Source organism: Schistocerca piceifrons, chromosome 1 (assembly GCF_021461385.2).
Source record: "Schistocerca piceifrons isolate TAMUIC-IGC-003096 chromosome 1, iqSchPice1.1, whole genome shotgun sequence".
In the NCBI taxonomy this organism is placed as follows: Eukaryota; Metazoa; Arthropoda; class Insecta; order Orthoptera; family Acrididae; genus Schistocerca; species Schistocerca piceifrons.
This window is the reverse complement of record NC_060138.1, coordinates 1,210,024,716-1,210,041,950: the sequence shown is the minus strand read 5'-3', so window position 1 is coordinate 1,210,041,950 and position 17,235 is coordinate 1,210,024,716. Positions and strand designations below refer to the sequence as shown.

The window sequence follows — 17,235 nt, the reverse complement described above, 5'->3', positions numbered from 1 at the left end:
TGTATAAAAATAATATAATGAAGTTAACAGATATGATTATAGAAACAATACTTTTGACAAACCTGGTAATTATTTTGGAATTAATTATGGGCTCACTTTGCTAATATGTTTTCGAATAGAGCCGAATAAATAATTTAAGAATCGTAGTAGTTCTTCTTCCAAATGTGCAGGACTTATATTAGTTTTTAAGTCAACAATGGAATCTAAGTCATGAAACAATTACTGGTTTCACCTATAATGAGCTGTAGCAAAAGATATTAACTAGGAGTGCTCTAGATGACATTATTCAGAAAATTCCAGATAAAAACATCATCATTCTTCTTGGAGATTTTAATGCACAGATTGCTAAAAAAAAAAAGATATAAGAAAATAGTTGGAAACTATCCTGCACACAAGAGAACAAACAGAAATGGTGTAAGACTAACAGAACTTTGCCAAGCAAACAATTTAATTCTTAAATCCACAGCTTTCAAGAAACTACCACGAAGACAAAAGACATGGGTATCCCCAAATCCTAGCCTTGGGGAATTTCAACTTGATCATATGGCAATCAAGAAGATTTCTAGCAAAGAAATCATGAATATTAGGGTACTCAGGGGTGCAAACTTGGATTCAGACCACTACCTTTCTAAAATTAAGTTCAAAGTCATCCCAAACAGGAAACGGAAACACAGCATGAAACAAATTAAGGGTCAGAAGCATAGCACAGAAAAGATATTAAAATCAGATGAATTCACAAAAGCAACAGAAACCATTCAGACACAAAGCTGGTGGGATATCAAGGAAAACCTCATTACTACAGCTGGACGGGTAGCACCTAACAAAAAAGTAAAAAAAATGCCTGGTGGTCGCTGGAATGTGATACCCTTATTGAAACAAGAAAACAGGCATGGCAAAATTGGCAATCATAGAAAACAGAAGAAAGTAGACTGAATTTCATTACAGTTAGAAAACTGGTAGATAAAAATATAAAAAGGATTAAGAAGACACATGAAAACAAAACTCTCCTCCAAATTGATGAAGAATTTGCTAAAAACAACACAAGAAGCTTTTACAGAACTTTCAAACAAAGGTTATCAAGATACAAAGCACCCACCCTCCAATTTCGAGATGTAAATGGGACCATCGCTCACAACAACACGGAAAACTGCAAAATGCTAGCAGGCTACTTTGAGAAACTCTTGAATTGTGAACCCATCCTTGAAAAATTTAGAAACGGTAGATCATGTTCGGAACAAATACTAAACCTCAAAAACATAATGGCATACCAAAAATCAAGGGCAAAGACATATGTAATCTCTTTCATTGATTTCAAAAAAGCATATGATTTGATTGATAGAGAATCTCTGTTATCAGTCCTGGAAGAAATGGGTTTGGATAAGAAAACTAATATTATAAAAGCGACCCTTGCAAATAAATTTTCGAAAGTTAAATTTATGAGCGAACTATCGGAACCCTTTGAAATAAAAATGGGAGTGCGACAGGGCGATGGGCTCTCACCGTTGCTGTTCAATTGTGCGCTTGAGAATGTAGTCAGAGAATGGAACACAAATATTAAGAGTGGTATAAGACTGGGTTGCAAAAAGAACCACCTTAAAGTAAATAGTATTGCTTTTGCACATGATATGGCCGTTTGCTGAAACAGTGGAAGAAGCACGGGAGCAAATCCTTGAACTAAAGAAACAAGCAGCTAAAATTGGTCTTCACATCTCCTTTGAAAAAACTAAGATATTGACAAACATCAAGCACTCATGTAAATACCTCAAAGTTCAAGAACAGAAGATTGAAATAGTAAAAGAATTCAAATATCTCGGAGAATGGATTAGTTGGAATGCTGGGGAAAGCAAAGCAATGGAATCCAGAAAAAATAAACTTGAATTGGCCTTCCAACTAACAAAAAATACATACAACAAAAAATCCCTTTCATGGGGATCCAGAATTACACATTACAAGACAGTGATTAAGCCAGAAGCACTGTATGCAGCAGAAACACTTAACATGAATTTCAAAGGCCAAATGGAGAAACTTGAGCTAAAGGAAAGAAAAATTTTAAGAAAAATCATTGGGCCAAAATTTCAAGACAATAAGATTATATACATCAAAAATGAAATTCTCTACAAGAAAATTGAAAAACTTTCAGATTCTATGCGAAAAAGGAGAATAAATTTTTATCATCATCTTCTCAGAATGAACTCCAACAGATTAACTAAGCAAATCTTTGACTTCTTCCGTAAGCGAAAAACGAAGCCCAACTGGTTTAAAGAAACTGAGAAAGACCTAGTGGAATTAAAGATTTCAGAAAATTCACTTATTGATCGAACTGCTAAATTAATTAATAAAGATGAAAACATAAGGTTCCATGACAAATCCACACAAAAAGAGGAAGAAGAGAGGAGAAGAAGATCAGAAAGAATGAAGAAATAGTGGGCCCTAAGAAAAGAACAACGCACAAAGAAATGATTGATCCAGTGTACCCCAAAGAGGGTGAAACGAAAGAAGAAGAAATTAAGAAATTAATTACATACACAAAACGAAGCACAGAATTAGACCTGGTGCTATATTCCTTAAGACTGAGTGTCCACCTTTCTCTTTTGTGGAAATGCAGATTATACTCATGCATGTTAATAGTAATTAGGCAAAAATGAAAATAAAATGAATTTAAGGAGGCAGATGGCAAAACGAGAGGAAGTAAAGAGCTCCCAGCTTGCTACATCATGACAGCAACTATGATGAATAATGAAAATAAATTCAGACCTTTATCAAGCAAAGATATCAAACTATTAGATGCACAAGAATAAAATTTTTTCACCTAATAGTTTTTTAAAAATCAGATGACAAGCATTTCATATCCACTGGCTTGTCCGCTCCACTGCTTTGCTGAGAACACTTGTAACTGTCGCTCTCACTGTTGCACGTGCTGCAGTGACGAGATTCAAACATGTTTGAATTCAAACGTCTCTAGTTGTGTAATGGAGAACAGGCAGTGCCATGGACGTGGCCCCAATAGGACATTTCCCTAAGCATACCTGCGGTGGTGTTTCGTCATCTGAAGCTGTCGTGCACTTCTGTCGCTTCCATAGGAGCAGGCCTTACTGTCACAGTGTATGTTGTTCATTGCTGTGAAAGTCTATAAACTTGCAGGGGTTTATGTAAAGAGGGACTAGTAAGTGTGCAAAGTTTTTTATTTCATTGTTGCTTCCCTGGCAGTGGAAATTGGGGATGTCTACTGTTAAATACTTTTTTATGGAAATCAAAGGCTATTCTTTTACCACATTCCTGAGCAGCTATATGTATAATTTTAATTTATTGGCAGCTATAGGCCTACTGTTACCTTAACGGAGGATGCTGGTGTACATTAATAGGACACATTTGCAGGAGTATATCACATCCATAATTGGGCGAAATTGCCTGAAGATGAAGCCTTAGTCGCTTCAAAATCAGTTGAAAATAAAACAATAAACACAGCTGAAGGAAGAGCAGTGAAAGAATAGCTTTAGTTTTCCATAGCAAACAGTGTATTTATTCTTTCTTGTATTTTTGTTTTGGCATTTAATAAATTTGTTGGGGAAGAATATTGTATGATAATGACTGTATTTTACTTCACACTTTCTTGTTTACTCAATATGTGACCCTGATGAATCTCTCTCTTTGCAGCTGACGGTCAGCAGGTGGCGTCAGAGGCTGGCCCTATAAGGGCGACGCCACCCATGTGGCGCTGCTCCCGCGTGATGCATATGCTCCGTGACATCCACCCCACCGTCCTGTCATCGCTAGAAGGCATTGTCGACCAGGTATGTATCCCATTCCGCAATATTTTTTCCTTCAGTGAACCAGTTTTCCCAATTCACTAATGGCATGTCTCACAGTAATGCTGTAGTTTTCATTTATTCTTTTTTTTATGCCTTAGAACCCCTGACCAATGTTAAACAGTTATGAAACGTCCCAGATTGGTTGTGCATGACTATTCCCTTTCCATTCTAAAATATCAAGTCACCAGTCCGTTGACTAATTTGACACTGTTGTCCATCTTTGTCTCTCTTGTGCTAATCTTTTCTTCTCAGCGTCTTCCATAATCTGTTTTGGATGCTCTAGTCTTTGTCTGCCTTCGTAATTTTTTTCATGTACTGCTCCTTCCAGTACCAAGCTGTCCCTTCTTCAAGTAACTGTTTCCTGTAGACTTCAGTTGTCACCCTTTTTACTACTTCATTTTGCACCTCATCTGTTCTCTTAATTTCCAACTTACTTTGAGAGCATCACATTCAAATGCTTTCAGTTTCTTCTGTACCTAGAGTCATATCTTTCTTAATATCTTCACATGTTCTCCTCAGTATTTCCCATTTAGCTCTTTGCACTCCCTGTTAATTTGCACCTTCGCTGGTGCATTCCTACCTCATTTGAAAAATTCCATTATGCTCTTCTTCCATAAGCTCGAGTGTTTCTCGAGTCATCTTTGCTTTTACTTTATGTATATGTGGAATTTTCTGTCCTGCGGTAATTATTTCCTTGCTTATTACATTCTACTCCTCTTGTTCTAAACCATCCCAAGACCCCATTGAATTCTTTCGGCATTGCACCTGATGTGCCAGAAACTACTAATATCAGTTTACTAATTTGTCAGAGCTACTAAGTAAGGTTGATTTGCAGATCTTTGTATCTTGCAACTTTCTCAACTGTTGTTTGTTGAGTTTGCTATTGTCTAATGTAGCGATGCGAACAATCCATGCTTTCTTTTTCTGCACAGGAGATGTTCAGTGTGTGGGAGTTCTGTGTTTGATTAGTCTGAAGTCAGTGGTTTGCCTTATTCATTTTTGACCAATGTTTCAGGCTTATGATCGTACCAGTTAGCATAAGTTGCATTGTATCATATATGCCAGAATGTTGTGCCTCTGGTTATATGTCTGTGAAATCCTTGTACAACAGCTCACGATGTGGTTGGTTGGTTCCTCAAAAATTATGCTATGTCTGCGCTTAAGGTCTTCTGCTTTCTCAGTTCTGTCTTTAACAGCATTCATGTGATAGCTTGTTCCTATGTTGTCAGAATACTCCTACCCTTTCCTTTTCCATAGCGTGTTCTTATGCTGTCAGAATAGTCCTACCGTTTCCTTTTCCAGGGTTCATTGATCAGCTACGATCAAGCCCTTGCTACTTAGTCTTCAGATTTGTCCAAAATTTGTTCATACAGTTCATTAGTGCATCTTTCGTCCCTTAAGATTGGCATAGGTGTCGTTATTATTATCGTTGTCGTTGTTGTTGTTGTGATTGTTGTTGTTGTTGTTGTTGTGTGGTCTTCAGTCCTGGGACTGGTTTGATGCAGCTCTCCACGCTACTCTATCCTGTGCAAGCTTCTTTATCTCCCAGTACGTACTGCAGCCTACATCCCTCTGAATCTGCTTAGTGTATTCATCTCTTGGTCTCCCTCTACGATTTTTACCCTCCACGCTGCCCTCCAATACTAAATTGGTGATCCCTTGATGCCTCGGAACATGTCCTACCAACCGATCCCTTCTTCTAGTCAAGTGGTGCCACAAACTCCTCCCTAGTCCTATTCAGTACCTCCTCATTAGTTATGTGATCTACCCATCTAATCTTCAGCATTCTTCCGTAGCACCACATTTCAAAAGCTTCTATTCTCTTCTTGTCCAAACTAGTTATCATCCATGTTTCACTTCCATACACTGTCCATTCCATTCAACTGCTCTTCCAAGTCCTTTGCTGTCTCTGACAGAATTACAATGTCATCGGCGAACCTCGAAGTTTTTATTTCTTCTCCGTGGATTTCAATACCTACTCTGAACTTTTCTTTTGTTTCCTTTACTGCTTGCTCAATATACAGATTGAATAGCATCGGGGAGAAGCTACAACCCTGTCTCACTCCCTTCCCAACCACTGCTTCCCTTTCATGTCCCTTAACTCTTATAATAGCCATCTGGTTTCTGTACAAATTGTAAATAGCCTTTCGCTCCCTGTATTTTACCCCTGCCACCTTCAGAATTTGAAAGAGAGTATTCCAGTCAACATTGTCAAAAGCTTTCTCTAAATCTACGAATGCTAGAAATGTAGGTTTGCCTTTCCTTAATCTTTCTTCTAAGATAAGTCATAAGGTCAGTATTGCCTCACGTGTTCCAATATTTCTACGGAATCCAAACTGATCTTCCCCAAGGTCGGCTTCTACCAGTTTTTCCATTCGTCTGTAAAGAATTCGCGTTAGTATTTTGCAGCTGTGGCTTATTAAACTGATTGTTTGGTAATTTTCACATCTGTCAACACGTGCTTTCTTTGGGATTGGAATTATTATATTCTTCTTGAAGTCTGAGGGTATTTTGCCTGTCTCATACATTTTGCTCACCAGATGGTAGAGTTTTGCCAGGACTGGCTCTCCCAAGGCCGTCAGTAGTTCTAATGGAATGTTGTCTACTCCATGGGCCTTGTTTCGATGTAGGTCTTTCAGTGCTCTGTCAAACTCTTCACGCAGTATCACATCTCCCATTTCATCTTCATCTACATCCTCTTCCATTTCCATATATTGCCCTCAAGTGCATCACCCTTGTATAGACCCTCTATATACTACTTCCACCTTTCTGCTTTCCCTTCTTTGCTTAGAACTGGGTTGCCATCTGAGCTCTTGATATTCATACAAGTGGTTCTCTTTTCTCCAAAGATCTCTTTAATTTTCCTGTAGGCAGTATCTATCTTACCCCTAGTGAGATAAGCCTCTACATCCTTACATTTGTCCTCTAGCCATGCCTGCTTAGCCATTTTGCACTTCCTGTCGATCTCATTTTTGAGACGTTTGTATTCCTTTTTGCCTGCTTCATTTACTGCATTTTTGTAGTTTCTCCTTTCGTCAATTAAATTCAATATTTCTTCTGTCACCCAAGGATTTCTACTAGCCCTCGTCTTTTTACCTACTTGATCCTCTGCTGCCTTCACTACTTCATCCCTCAAAGCTACCCATTCTTCTTCTACTGTATTTATTTCCCCCATTCCTGTCAGTTGCTCCCTTATGCTCTCCCTGAATCTCTGTACAACCTCTGGTTCTTTTAGTTTATCCAGGTCCCATCTCCTTAAATTCCCACCTTTTTGCAGTTTCTTCAGTTTTAATCTACAGGTCATAACCAATAGATTGTGGTCAGAGTCCACATATGCCCCTGGAAATGTCTTACAATTTAAAACCTGGTTCCTAAATCTCTGTCTTACCATTATATAATCTATCTGATAGCTTTTAGTATCTCCAGGATTCTTCCATGTATACAACCTTCTTTTATGATTCTTGAACCAAGTGTTAGCTATGATTAAGTTGTGCTGTGTGCAAAATTCCACTAGGCGGCTTCCTCTTTCATTTCTTACATCCAATCCATATTCACCTACTACATTTCCTTCTCTCCCTTTTCCTACTACTGAATTCCAGTCACCCATGGCTATTAAATTTTCGTCTCCCTTCACAATCTGATGAATTTCTTTTGTTTCATCATACATTTCTTCAATTTCTTCTTCATCTGCAGAGCTAGTTGGCATACAAATTTGTACTACTGTAGTACGCGTGGGCTTCGTATGTATCTTGGCCACAATAACGCGTTCACTATGTTGTTTGTAGTAGCTTACCCGCATTCCTATTTTTTTATTCATTATTGAACCTACTCCTGCATTACCCCTATTTGATTTTGTATTTATAACCCTGTAGTCACCTGACCAGAAGTCTTGTTCTTCCTGCCACTGAACTTCACTAATTCCCACTATATCTAACTTTAACCTATCAATTTTCGTTTTTAAATTTTCTAACCTACCTGCCCGATTAAGGGATCTGACATTCCACGCTCCGATCCGTAGAACGCCAGTTTTCTTTCTCCTGATAACGACATCGTCCTGAGTAGTCCCTGCCCGGAGATCCGAATGGGGGACTATTTTACCTCCGGAATATTTTACCCAAGAGGATGCCATCGTCATTTAACCATACATAAAGCTGCATTCCCTCGGGAAAAATTACGGCCGTAGTTTCCCCTTACTTTCAACCGTTCGCAGTACCAGCACAGCAAGGCCGTTTTCGTTAGTGTTACAATGCCAGATCAGTCAATCATCCAGACCATTGCCCCTGCAACTACTGAAAAGGCTGCTGCCCCTCTTCAGGAACCATATGTTTGTCTGGCCTCTCAACATATACCTCTCCGTTGTGGTTGCACCTACGGTACGGCTATCTGTATCGCCGAGGCACGCATGCCTCCCCACCAACGGCAAGGTCTGTGGTTCATGAGGGGGATTATTATCATTATAATGATTATTGTGCTGTACAAGGTGGCAATGTTTAATGACTGATAAATAGTAGCAAATTGGATAAGCGATTTCCATGGCCTGTTCTTATAAATCATCCCAGCATTTAGCTGAAGTGGTTCAGTGAAACCAGTAACTTGCTGTACAAATTAACTACACTTGGTCATCGTTATGAACAACAAAATCTTCCCAAGTATCACCCATTTAGTGACAATTGTCATTATGAGTGTTAAATGTAAGAAGTGGACATGAAAACTAACCATGCACCCTGCTGTACAAGGTAACGTTGACTACGTCACTGTATGGAGAGTGCTACGGGAGAACCAGTTGTTTCCGTAACATGTACAGCGTGTGCAGGCACTATGTAATGGATCTGGGAGATGTGTTATTTCCTACCGGATTTGTCGATACCAAATTGTAAATCTTTTCTTATATTTTTGTCAGAATTTTTTTATTGTAATTTGCCTTATTATATGCTAATTTACTTATATTTTTGAGAGTGAAAGCATATTGCCCCCCATGAACCATGGACCTTGCCGTTGGTGGGGAGGCTTGCGTGCCTCAGCGATACAGATGGCCGTACCGTAGGTGCAACCACAACAGAGGGGTATCTGTTGAGAGGCCAGACAAACATGTGGTTCCTGAAGAGGGGCAGCAGCCTTTTCAGTAGTTGCAGGGGCAACAGTCTGGATGATTGACTGATCTGGCCTTGTAACATTAACCAAAACGGCCTTGCTGTGCTGGTACTGCGAACAGCTGAAAGCAAGGGGAAACTACAGCCGTAATTTTTCCCGAGGACATGCAGCTTTACTGTATGATTAAATGATGATGGCGTCCTCTTGGGTAAAATATTCCGGAGGTAAAATAGTCCCCCATTCGGATCTCCGGGTGAGGACTACTCAAGAGGACGTCGTTATCAGGAGAAAGAAAGCTGGCATTCTACGGATCGGAGCGTGGAATGTCAGATCCCTTAATCGGGCAGGTAGGTTAGAAAATTTAAAAAGGGAAATGGATAGGTTAAAGTTAGATATAGTGGGAATTAGTGAAGTTCGGTGGCAGGAGGAACAAGACTTTTGGTCAGGTGATTACAGGGTTATAAATACAAAATCAAATAGGGGTAATGCAGGAGTAGGTTTAATAATGAATAAAAAAATAGGAGTGTGGGTAAGCTACTAGAAACAGCATAGTGAACGAATTATTGTGGCCAAGATAGACACAAAGCCCATGCCTACTACAGTAGTACAAGTTTATATGCCAACTAGCTCGGCAGATGATGAAGAAATTGATGAAATGTATGACGAGATAAAAGAAATTATTCAGGTAGTGAAGGGAGATGAAAATTTAATAGTCATGGGTGACTGGAATTCGTCAGTAGGAAAAGGGAGAGAAGGAAACATAGTAGGTGAATATGGATTGGATGTAAGAAATGAAAGAGGAAGCCGCCTTGTAGAATTTTGCACAGAGCATAACTTAATCATAGCTAACACTTGGTTCAAGAATCATAAAAGAAGGTTGTATACCTGGAAGAATCCTGGAGATACTAAAAGGTATCAGATAGATTATATAATGGTAAGACAGAGATTTAGGAACCAGGTTTTAAATTGTAAGACATTTCCAGGGGCAGATGTGGATTCTGACCACAATCTATTGGTTATGAACTGCAGATTGAAACTGAAGAAACTGCAAAAAAGTGGGAATTTAAGGAGATGGGACCTGGATAAACTGAAAGAACCAGAGGTTGTAGAGAGTTTCAGGGAGAGCATAAGGGAACAATTGACAGGAATGGGGGAAAGAAATACAGTAGAAGAAGAATGGGTAGCTTTGAGGGATGAATTAGTGAAGGCAGCAGAGGATCAAGTAGGTAAAAAGACGAGGGCTAATAGAAATCCTTGGGTAACAGAAGAAATATTGAATTTAATTGACGAAAGGAGAAAATATAAAAATGAAGTAAATGAAGCAGGCAAAAAGGAATACAAACGTCTCAAAAATGAGATCGACAGGAAGTGCAAAATGGCTAAGTAGGGATGGGTAGAGGACAAATGTAAGAATGTAGAGGCTTATCTCACTATGGGTAAGATAGATACTGCCTACAGGAAAATTAAAGAGACCTTTGGAGAGAAGAGAACCACTTGTATGAATATCAAGAGCTTAGATGGCAACCCAGTTCTAAGCAAAGAAGGGAAGACAGAAAGGTGGAAGCAGTATATAGAGGGGTTTATACAAGGGCAATGCACTTAAGGACAATATTATGGAAATGGAAGAGGATGTAGATGAAGATGAAATGGGAGATAAGATACTGCGTGAAGAGTTTGACAGAGCACTGAAAGACCTGAGTCGAAACAAGGCCCCGGGAGTGGACAACATTCCATTAGAACTACTGATGGCCTTGGGAGAGCCAGTCATGACAAAACTCTAGCATTTGGTGAGCAAGATGTATGAGACAGGCGAAATACCCACAGACTTCAAGAAGAATATAATAATTCCAATCCCAAAGAAAGCAGGTGTTGACAGATGTGAAAATTACCGAACTATCAGTTTAATAAGTCACAGCTGCAAAATACTAACGCGAATTCTTTACAGACGAATGGAAAAACTGCTAGAAACGGACCTCGGGGAAGATCAGTTTGGATTCGATAGTAATGTTGGAACACGTGAGGCAATACTAACCTTATGACTTATCTTAGAAGAAAGGTTAAGAAAAGGCAAACCTACGTTTCTAGCATTTGTAGACTTAGAGAAAGCTTTTGACAACGTTAACTGGAATACTCTCTTTCAAATTCTGAAGGTGGCAGGGGTAAAATACAGGCAGCGAAAGGCTATTTACAATTTGTACAGAAACCAGATGGCAGTTATAAGAGTCGAGGGGCATGAAAGGGAAGCAGTGGTTGGGAAAGGAGTGAGACAGGGTTGTAGCCTCTCCCCGATGTTATTCAGTCTGTATATTGAGCAAGCAGTAAAGGAAACAAAAGAAAAATTCGGAGTAGGTATTAAAATTCATGGAGAAGAAGTAAAAACTTTGAGGTTCGCCGATGACATTGTAATTCTGTCAGAGACAGCAAAGGACTTGGAAGAGCAGTTGAACGGTATGGACAGTGTCTTGAAAGGAGGATATAAGATGAACATCAACAAAAGCAAAACGAAGATAATGGAATGTAGTCAAATTAAATCGGGTGATGCTGAGGGGATTAGATTAGGAAATGAGACACTTAAAGTGGTAAAGGAGTTTTGCTATTTAGGGAGCAAAATAACTGATGATGGTCGAAGTAGAGGGGATATAAAATGTAGACTGGCAATGGCAAGGAAAGCGTTTCTGAAGAAGAGAAATTTGTTAACATCGAGTTTAGATTTAAGTGTCACGAAGTAGTTTCTGAAAGTATTTGTATGGAGTGTAGCGATGTATGGAAGTGAAACATGGACAATAACTAGTTTGGACAAGAAGAGAATAGAAGCTTTCGAAATGTGGTGCTACGGAAGAATGCTGAAGATTAGATGGGTAGATCACATAACTAATGAGGAGGTACTGAATAGGACTAGGGAGGAGTTTGTGGCACAACTTGACTAGAAGAAGGGATCGGTTGGTAGGACATGTTCCGAGGCATCAAGGGATCACCAATTTAGTATTGGAGGGCAGCGTGGAGGGTAAAAATCGTAGAGGGAGACCAAGAGATCAATACACTAAGCAGATTCAGAAGGATGTAGGTTGCAGTGGGTACTGGGAGATGAAGAAGCTTGCACAGGATAGAGTAGCATGGAGAGCTGCATCAAACCAGTCTCAGGACTGAAGACCACAACAACAACTACAACAACAAGCATATTGATTACTATTAGTAAATGTGACGAAGAATATCAAAGAGACTGGTTACAAGTGGAAGCTTGTGTGTTGTGTAAAATGTCTTTGACGCTGGAGTCGTCTTTGACTGTAGTCAGTCGGCAGTTAACTCATGGTGTGTGTTGACGGTAAAACAATGTGCAGGTCGCCGATATAAATATTTGTTAGTGAACAGAAAAAATGAGTTATGTTACTACTTGTTTTATATAAACTTTAAGAAGAAACCACATTCGAAGAAATGGTATTTGAACCACCAAGAATCAGGCAAACGCTTTGAATCAGGTCATTTCTGCAGCTGATGAAACTGCATTGTGGAATCATATTTCCACTAGACAACTGAAGCCAAGACAAATATCGCCTTGGAAACATTTTACGGAAAAGGTACAGTTATGAAATATGTCAAATTTAAGTAAATAAAAATAGATACCATATTTCAACTATCAGCAGCTGATTGGCCTCCACAGGTACACTTCTGCGAATGGTTCATCCAACAATGTGTCAATCCTCATTTCAGTGCAAATGTTCTCTTTACGGATGAGGGTTCGTTCTGACGAGATCAAATTGTAAATTTTCACAATCAACATGTGTAGGCTGACGAGAATCCGCACGCAATTGTGCAATCACGTCATCAACACAGATTTTCTGTGAACGTTTGGGCAGGCGTTGTTGGTGATGTCTAGATTGGGCCCCATGTTCTTCCACCTACGCTCAATGGAGCACGTTATCATGATTTCATGCGGGATACTGTACCTGTGCTGCTAGAACATGTGCCTTTACAAGTATGACACAACATGTGGTTCATGCACGATGGAGCTCCTGCACATTTCAGTTGAAGTGCTCGTACGCTTCTCAACAACAGATTCGGTGACCGATGGATTGGTAGAGGCGGACCAATTCCATGGCCTCCACGCTCTCCTGACCTCAACCCTCTTGAATTTCATTTATGGGGGCATTTGAAAGCTCTTGTCTACACAACCCTGGTACCAAATGTAGAGACTCTTTGTGCTCGTATTGTGGACGGCTGTGATACAATATGCCATTCTCCAGGGCTGCATCAGCGCATCAGGCAGGGCTGCATCAGCGCATCAGGGATTCCATGCGACGGAGGGTGGATGCATGTATCCTCACTAACGGACATTTTGAACATTTCCTGTAACAACGTGTTTGAAGTCACGCTGGTACGTTCTGTTGTTGTGTGTTTCCATTCCATGATTAATGTGATTTGAAGAGAAGTAATAAACTGACCTCTAACATGGAAAGTAAGCATTTCCGGACACATGTCCACACAACATATTTTCTTTCTGTGTGTGTGAGGAATGTTTCCTGAAAGTTTGGCCGTACCTTTTTGTAACACCCTGTATAAAGGTTAGAAGAAGTCAAAGATCCAACGTTAATTCTGGACTACAAAAAATATTGTAGTACTTTAAGGAAAGTCATTAAAATGTCCAGAAATGTGCAAAAGTTCACAGAAATTAGTAGTGCAAAGAATAAAATTAAAACTACATGTGAAACAAGAAACATGACAATGAGTCTTGCTAATGGTACGCACTAATTTATGTTGTTCACACTGCACAAAAGGGCCGAAACAGCTCACACCAATGACAGGAGAGGTTTCACAGACTGTACAGTCAATAAGAAGACATCTGTGATGTGCAAGTTTGCAGATAATGTATTTGGACTCACCCCTAATCTTTTCGAGAGAACGTGAATATTATCATACATAGTGAAATACAAAAACTCGGCATACAGCTGAAAGGAAATGCACCTGTCGTGACAGCAGCTTTCCCAGCGAATAAGGTGGAATTTTGCCGTCCGTGAGTGTATCAATACACAACACCCCATCTTTGTATGTTCGTATTTATTTTCGCGCCAATCTTTTAACTTGGAATCTTGGTTCCTTGCAATTTATCATAACAATTCATATCCCAAAATAAAACTTTTCAAGATCATATGATTGCACAGAAAGCAATGTGAAGCACGACGACTTTGTTATATGTGAGTGCAGACTTTCTCGACGAATTTCATATATGAAGTCTTCACGGGTTGTCAGCCGAGTAGCATCATCGTCTCATAGCAACGTTTCAGTGGAATGCGTCTCCATCATCTTCAGGCCAAGTGTCGGGATATCGTCGGTCGCGGGCTGATATCTCTGCTGGACCGCTCTCCGCTTCCTGCCACCGGCCTTTCACGCGCCCACAGATCGCCCGATGCACCTGGAGTGGCTGGTGGTTGGGGGGAAGCGCGTGCGGGGTTTGTGTCCTGGCATCCGTCTCTGTCTGCTCGACGCCATGTGGAAAACTCTACTGAGTTTGTGAAGGTACTACAGGGTATGCGGCTGGAAAATGAAGTCAACTTCAATGTGACATCCTTATTCACACGAGTACCAATAGAAGACCCCCTGGCTTTACTCGAAGAACACTTTGAGGGGGATGTCATCAAGCTCTTTCGCCATGTGCTAACCACCATGTATTTCAAATGTGGTGGTAAGTTCTATGAACAGATAGGTGGTGTAGCTATGGGCTCTTCCCTAGCAAGAGGCATAGCCGACCTATCGATGGAGCACTTCAATAAGCTAGCACTGGACACTGCTAAACACAAGCCAAAAGCCTTCTACAGGTACGTTGATGATACTTTTGTAGTTTGGCCACTTGACAGGGACAAACTGCTAGAGTTCCATCATCACCTTAGTGGTATACATGGAAATACCAGATTTACCCAGGAGATAGAAGAGAACAGAAGCTTACCCTTTGTGGATATCCTGATCACAAGAAACATAGACGGCATGCTGGGACACACAGTGTACAGAAAGAAAACACACACAGACCTCTATTTTAATGCCAACATTTGCTGCCACCCTGTGCAACGCAATTCTGTACTCAACACTCTAGTGCACAGGGCCTGGTCCATATGGCGACTTTGTCTAAATTCAGCTCGCTGAACACACAAAGTTTGCCATCAGCCATTAGAAAGCTGAAAAGTTATACTTAACAAATGCATTTACAGTGGTTTATTGATTTAAAAAAAATATTCAACAGTAGATTAATCTGAGCTCTGAGTTTGAGTTTCTAAAACAAGATTGTTTGTATCTGAATTTATGATGATGATGATGATGATGATGATGATGATGATGATTGGTTTGAGGGGGCACTCAACTGTGAGGTTATCAACGCTCTACAAATTCCCAACCTTTGCTCAGTCCAATCTCGCCACTTTCATGAATGATGACAAAATGTTGAGGACAATACAAACGCCCAGTCATCCCGAGGCAGGTAAAAATCCGTGACCCCAATCTGGATTTATGTCACTGATATTGAGTCTTAAGGTATTTTGCAGGTTTTTGTTTGTTAACCATGTGCATGTGTTGCATTTGTTTTCATAAGAGAAAAAAAAAGGTTGTTCATACTTAAATGTGCTTCCAAAAAGACAAATTTTCTTTCTTGCACATGATCCAATTTGCGGGTGTTTCTCTTCGGTCAAGTAAGTTCTGTAAAATTCGACCAGGTTTACTTCTTCATATTTTGATTTTAAAGATAAATATTCTGAAGTTCAATAAGTTCCATGTGAAGGTTTTCTGAGGCCTTTTCTACATCACATGTTATTGGGTTAGCAAACATGCTGTCTGCATGCCTGAAATCAGAAAACCTTGTTGTAATGATTTCAGTTCATCAGCATAAGTAACATAATCAATATTTTCAGGAGTTGACACTGTAGGAAAATACTAACAGTTTCCAGCTTTCATCTACATTTCCCACAAGCACAACTTTGTCTGAAAGCTTTCAGATGCCTATGTAATTTGTGAATCAACTGCCCTTGTTTCTGGAGTTGTTTAAGTTATTTAAATGAGCTGTGATGTCAACCGGAAATGCTAAATCACAAATCCATTGGGGATCATTTATTTCAGCCAATGGTTTTCTGTTAATAGCCATAAAATTTGCTTGTCGAAGATCATAAAATCACTTCAGCATTTTGCCTTTACTCAGCAATCTCACTTTGCAAAGGTATGCCAAATCTTCATGTTCGGAGCACAGGTCATCCAAAAACTGTTTTAATTGGCGGTGATTTAGTGCGGCCGACTTCATGAAATTTATGCTTGTGGTAACCACGTCCATGACATGCGACTGACAAAGGCCTTAATGGCCGAAAGCTATGATTGTGTGAATCTTTCAATTGTGGCTATCGCGGCTCAGCATCTCCGCTATATGGTGAATAACAGCTTTCCTTCTCTCGTATTGTTACATTCCATCGTGGAATTTCCATTGTTTGATTTTTGCCTGACCGCTTTTCTTCGATCCTAACCCTGTGCTGTTTTCCTTTGTAACTACTTTCTTTTGTGTCGCTATACTCAGTGTCTATCCTTCTTTCTTTTTCTTTCCTGTGTTTCTCTTGTTGCCTTATGAACTACACTGCGCATACTACGTATGAGCCAAACTGTATCAACGGACTCTGCCGCGCGCAACAGACGGCGTCAAGAACACGCTGATTGTTGGTGCAGCATCTTATGTCCCACATTACTCCTGCTGATATAATTAAGCCTATACCTTCCAACTGATCATGCTCCCTGTGTCAGTTCCCGTATTTTTGCGTGTTATCTCCCGCACTTTTCCGGTGCCGTACAATCTTACATCTCTTAACTACGAACCACACCCCATACTTTTTCCGTTCTATCCCTGTTTGCACCCACTAAATCCACCTCATCCAGTCACATCTGCCGTGCCCCTTCTCTATGCTTACCCGCCCTCAAACCTGCTATCCACAGTAATATATTTATTAATGATTAGTTATTCTCTACTTTGACCTTTGTGACTTATCGCCAATTTTAGTGCGTTTTCACATTCCACTATTGTCGTCTTCCTCAGATTTCATCTCTTTTCCCCTCCTGTCTATCCATTTCATACTTTTCACACATATTTGGGTATATTTTTGCGTAATTTTTCGAACATAATTCTACTTTCTTACCTATTTTTTTGCATTTTTGCACCACCATGGATCCTTGCTCCTCCCATCTGCGTCAATACAGAAAAGTTTCCTTATCCCTTGCCAGATCCCAGTCCCACATACTGTTCCTGCGTTGTTGCTTGGCTCATGAAATCCCTCCTAATGGCCTTACCATCAAATTACCCATCTCTGGTTGCCACCCCTCG

At 40.0% G+C, this 17,235-nt stretch overlaps 1 protein-coding gene across 1 annotated transcript in view; it reads left to right on the top strand.

Annotated features, from left to right (window-relative positions):
• LOC124779432 (transformation/transcription domain-associated protein) overlaps positions 1-17,235 on the top strand; it is a 453,680-nt gene that overhangs the window by 385,159 nt on the left and 51,286 nt on the right. The window contains exon 59 of the mRNA XM_047253711.1: positions 3,655-3,791. Within this exon, the coding sequence (XP_047109667.1) occupies positions 3,655-3,791 (137 nt within the window). The remainder of the gene's footprint in view (positions 1-3,654; positions 3,792-17,235) is intronic.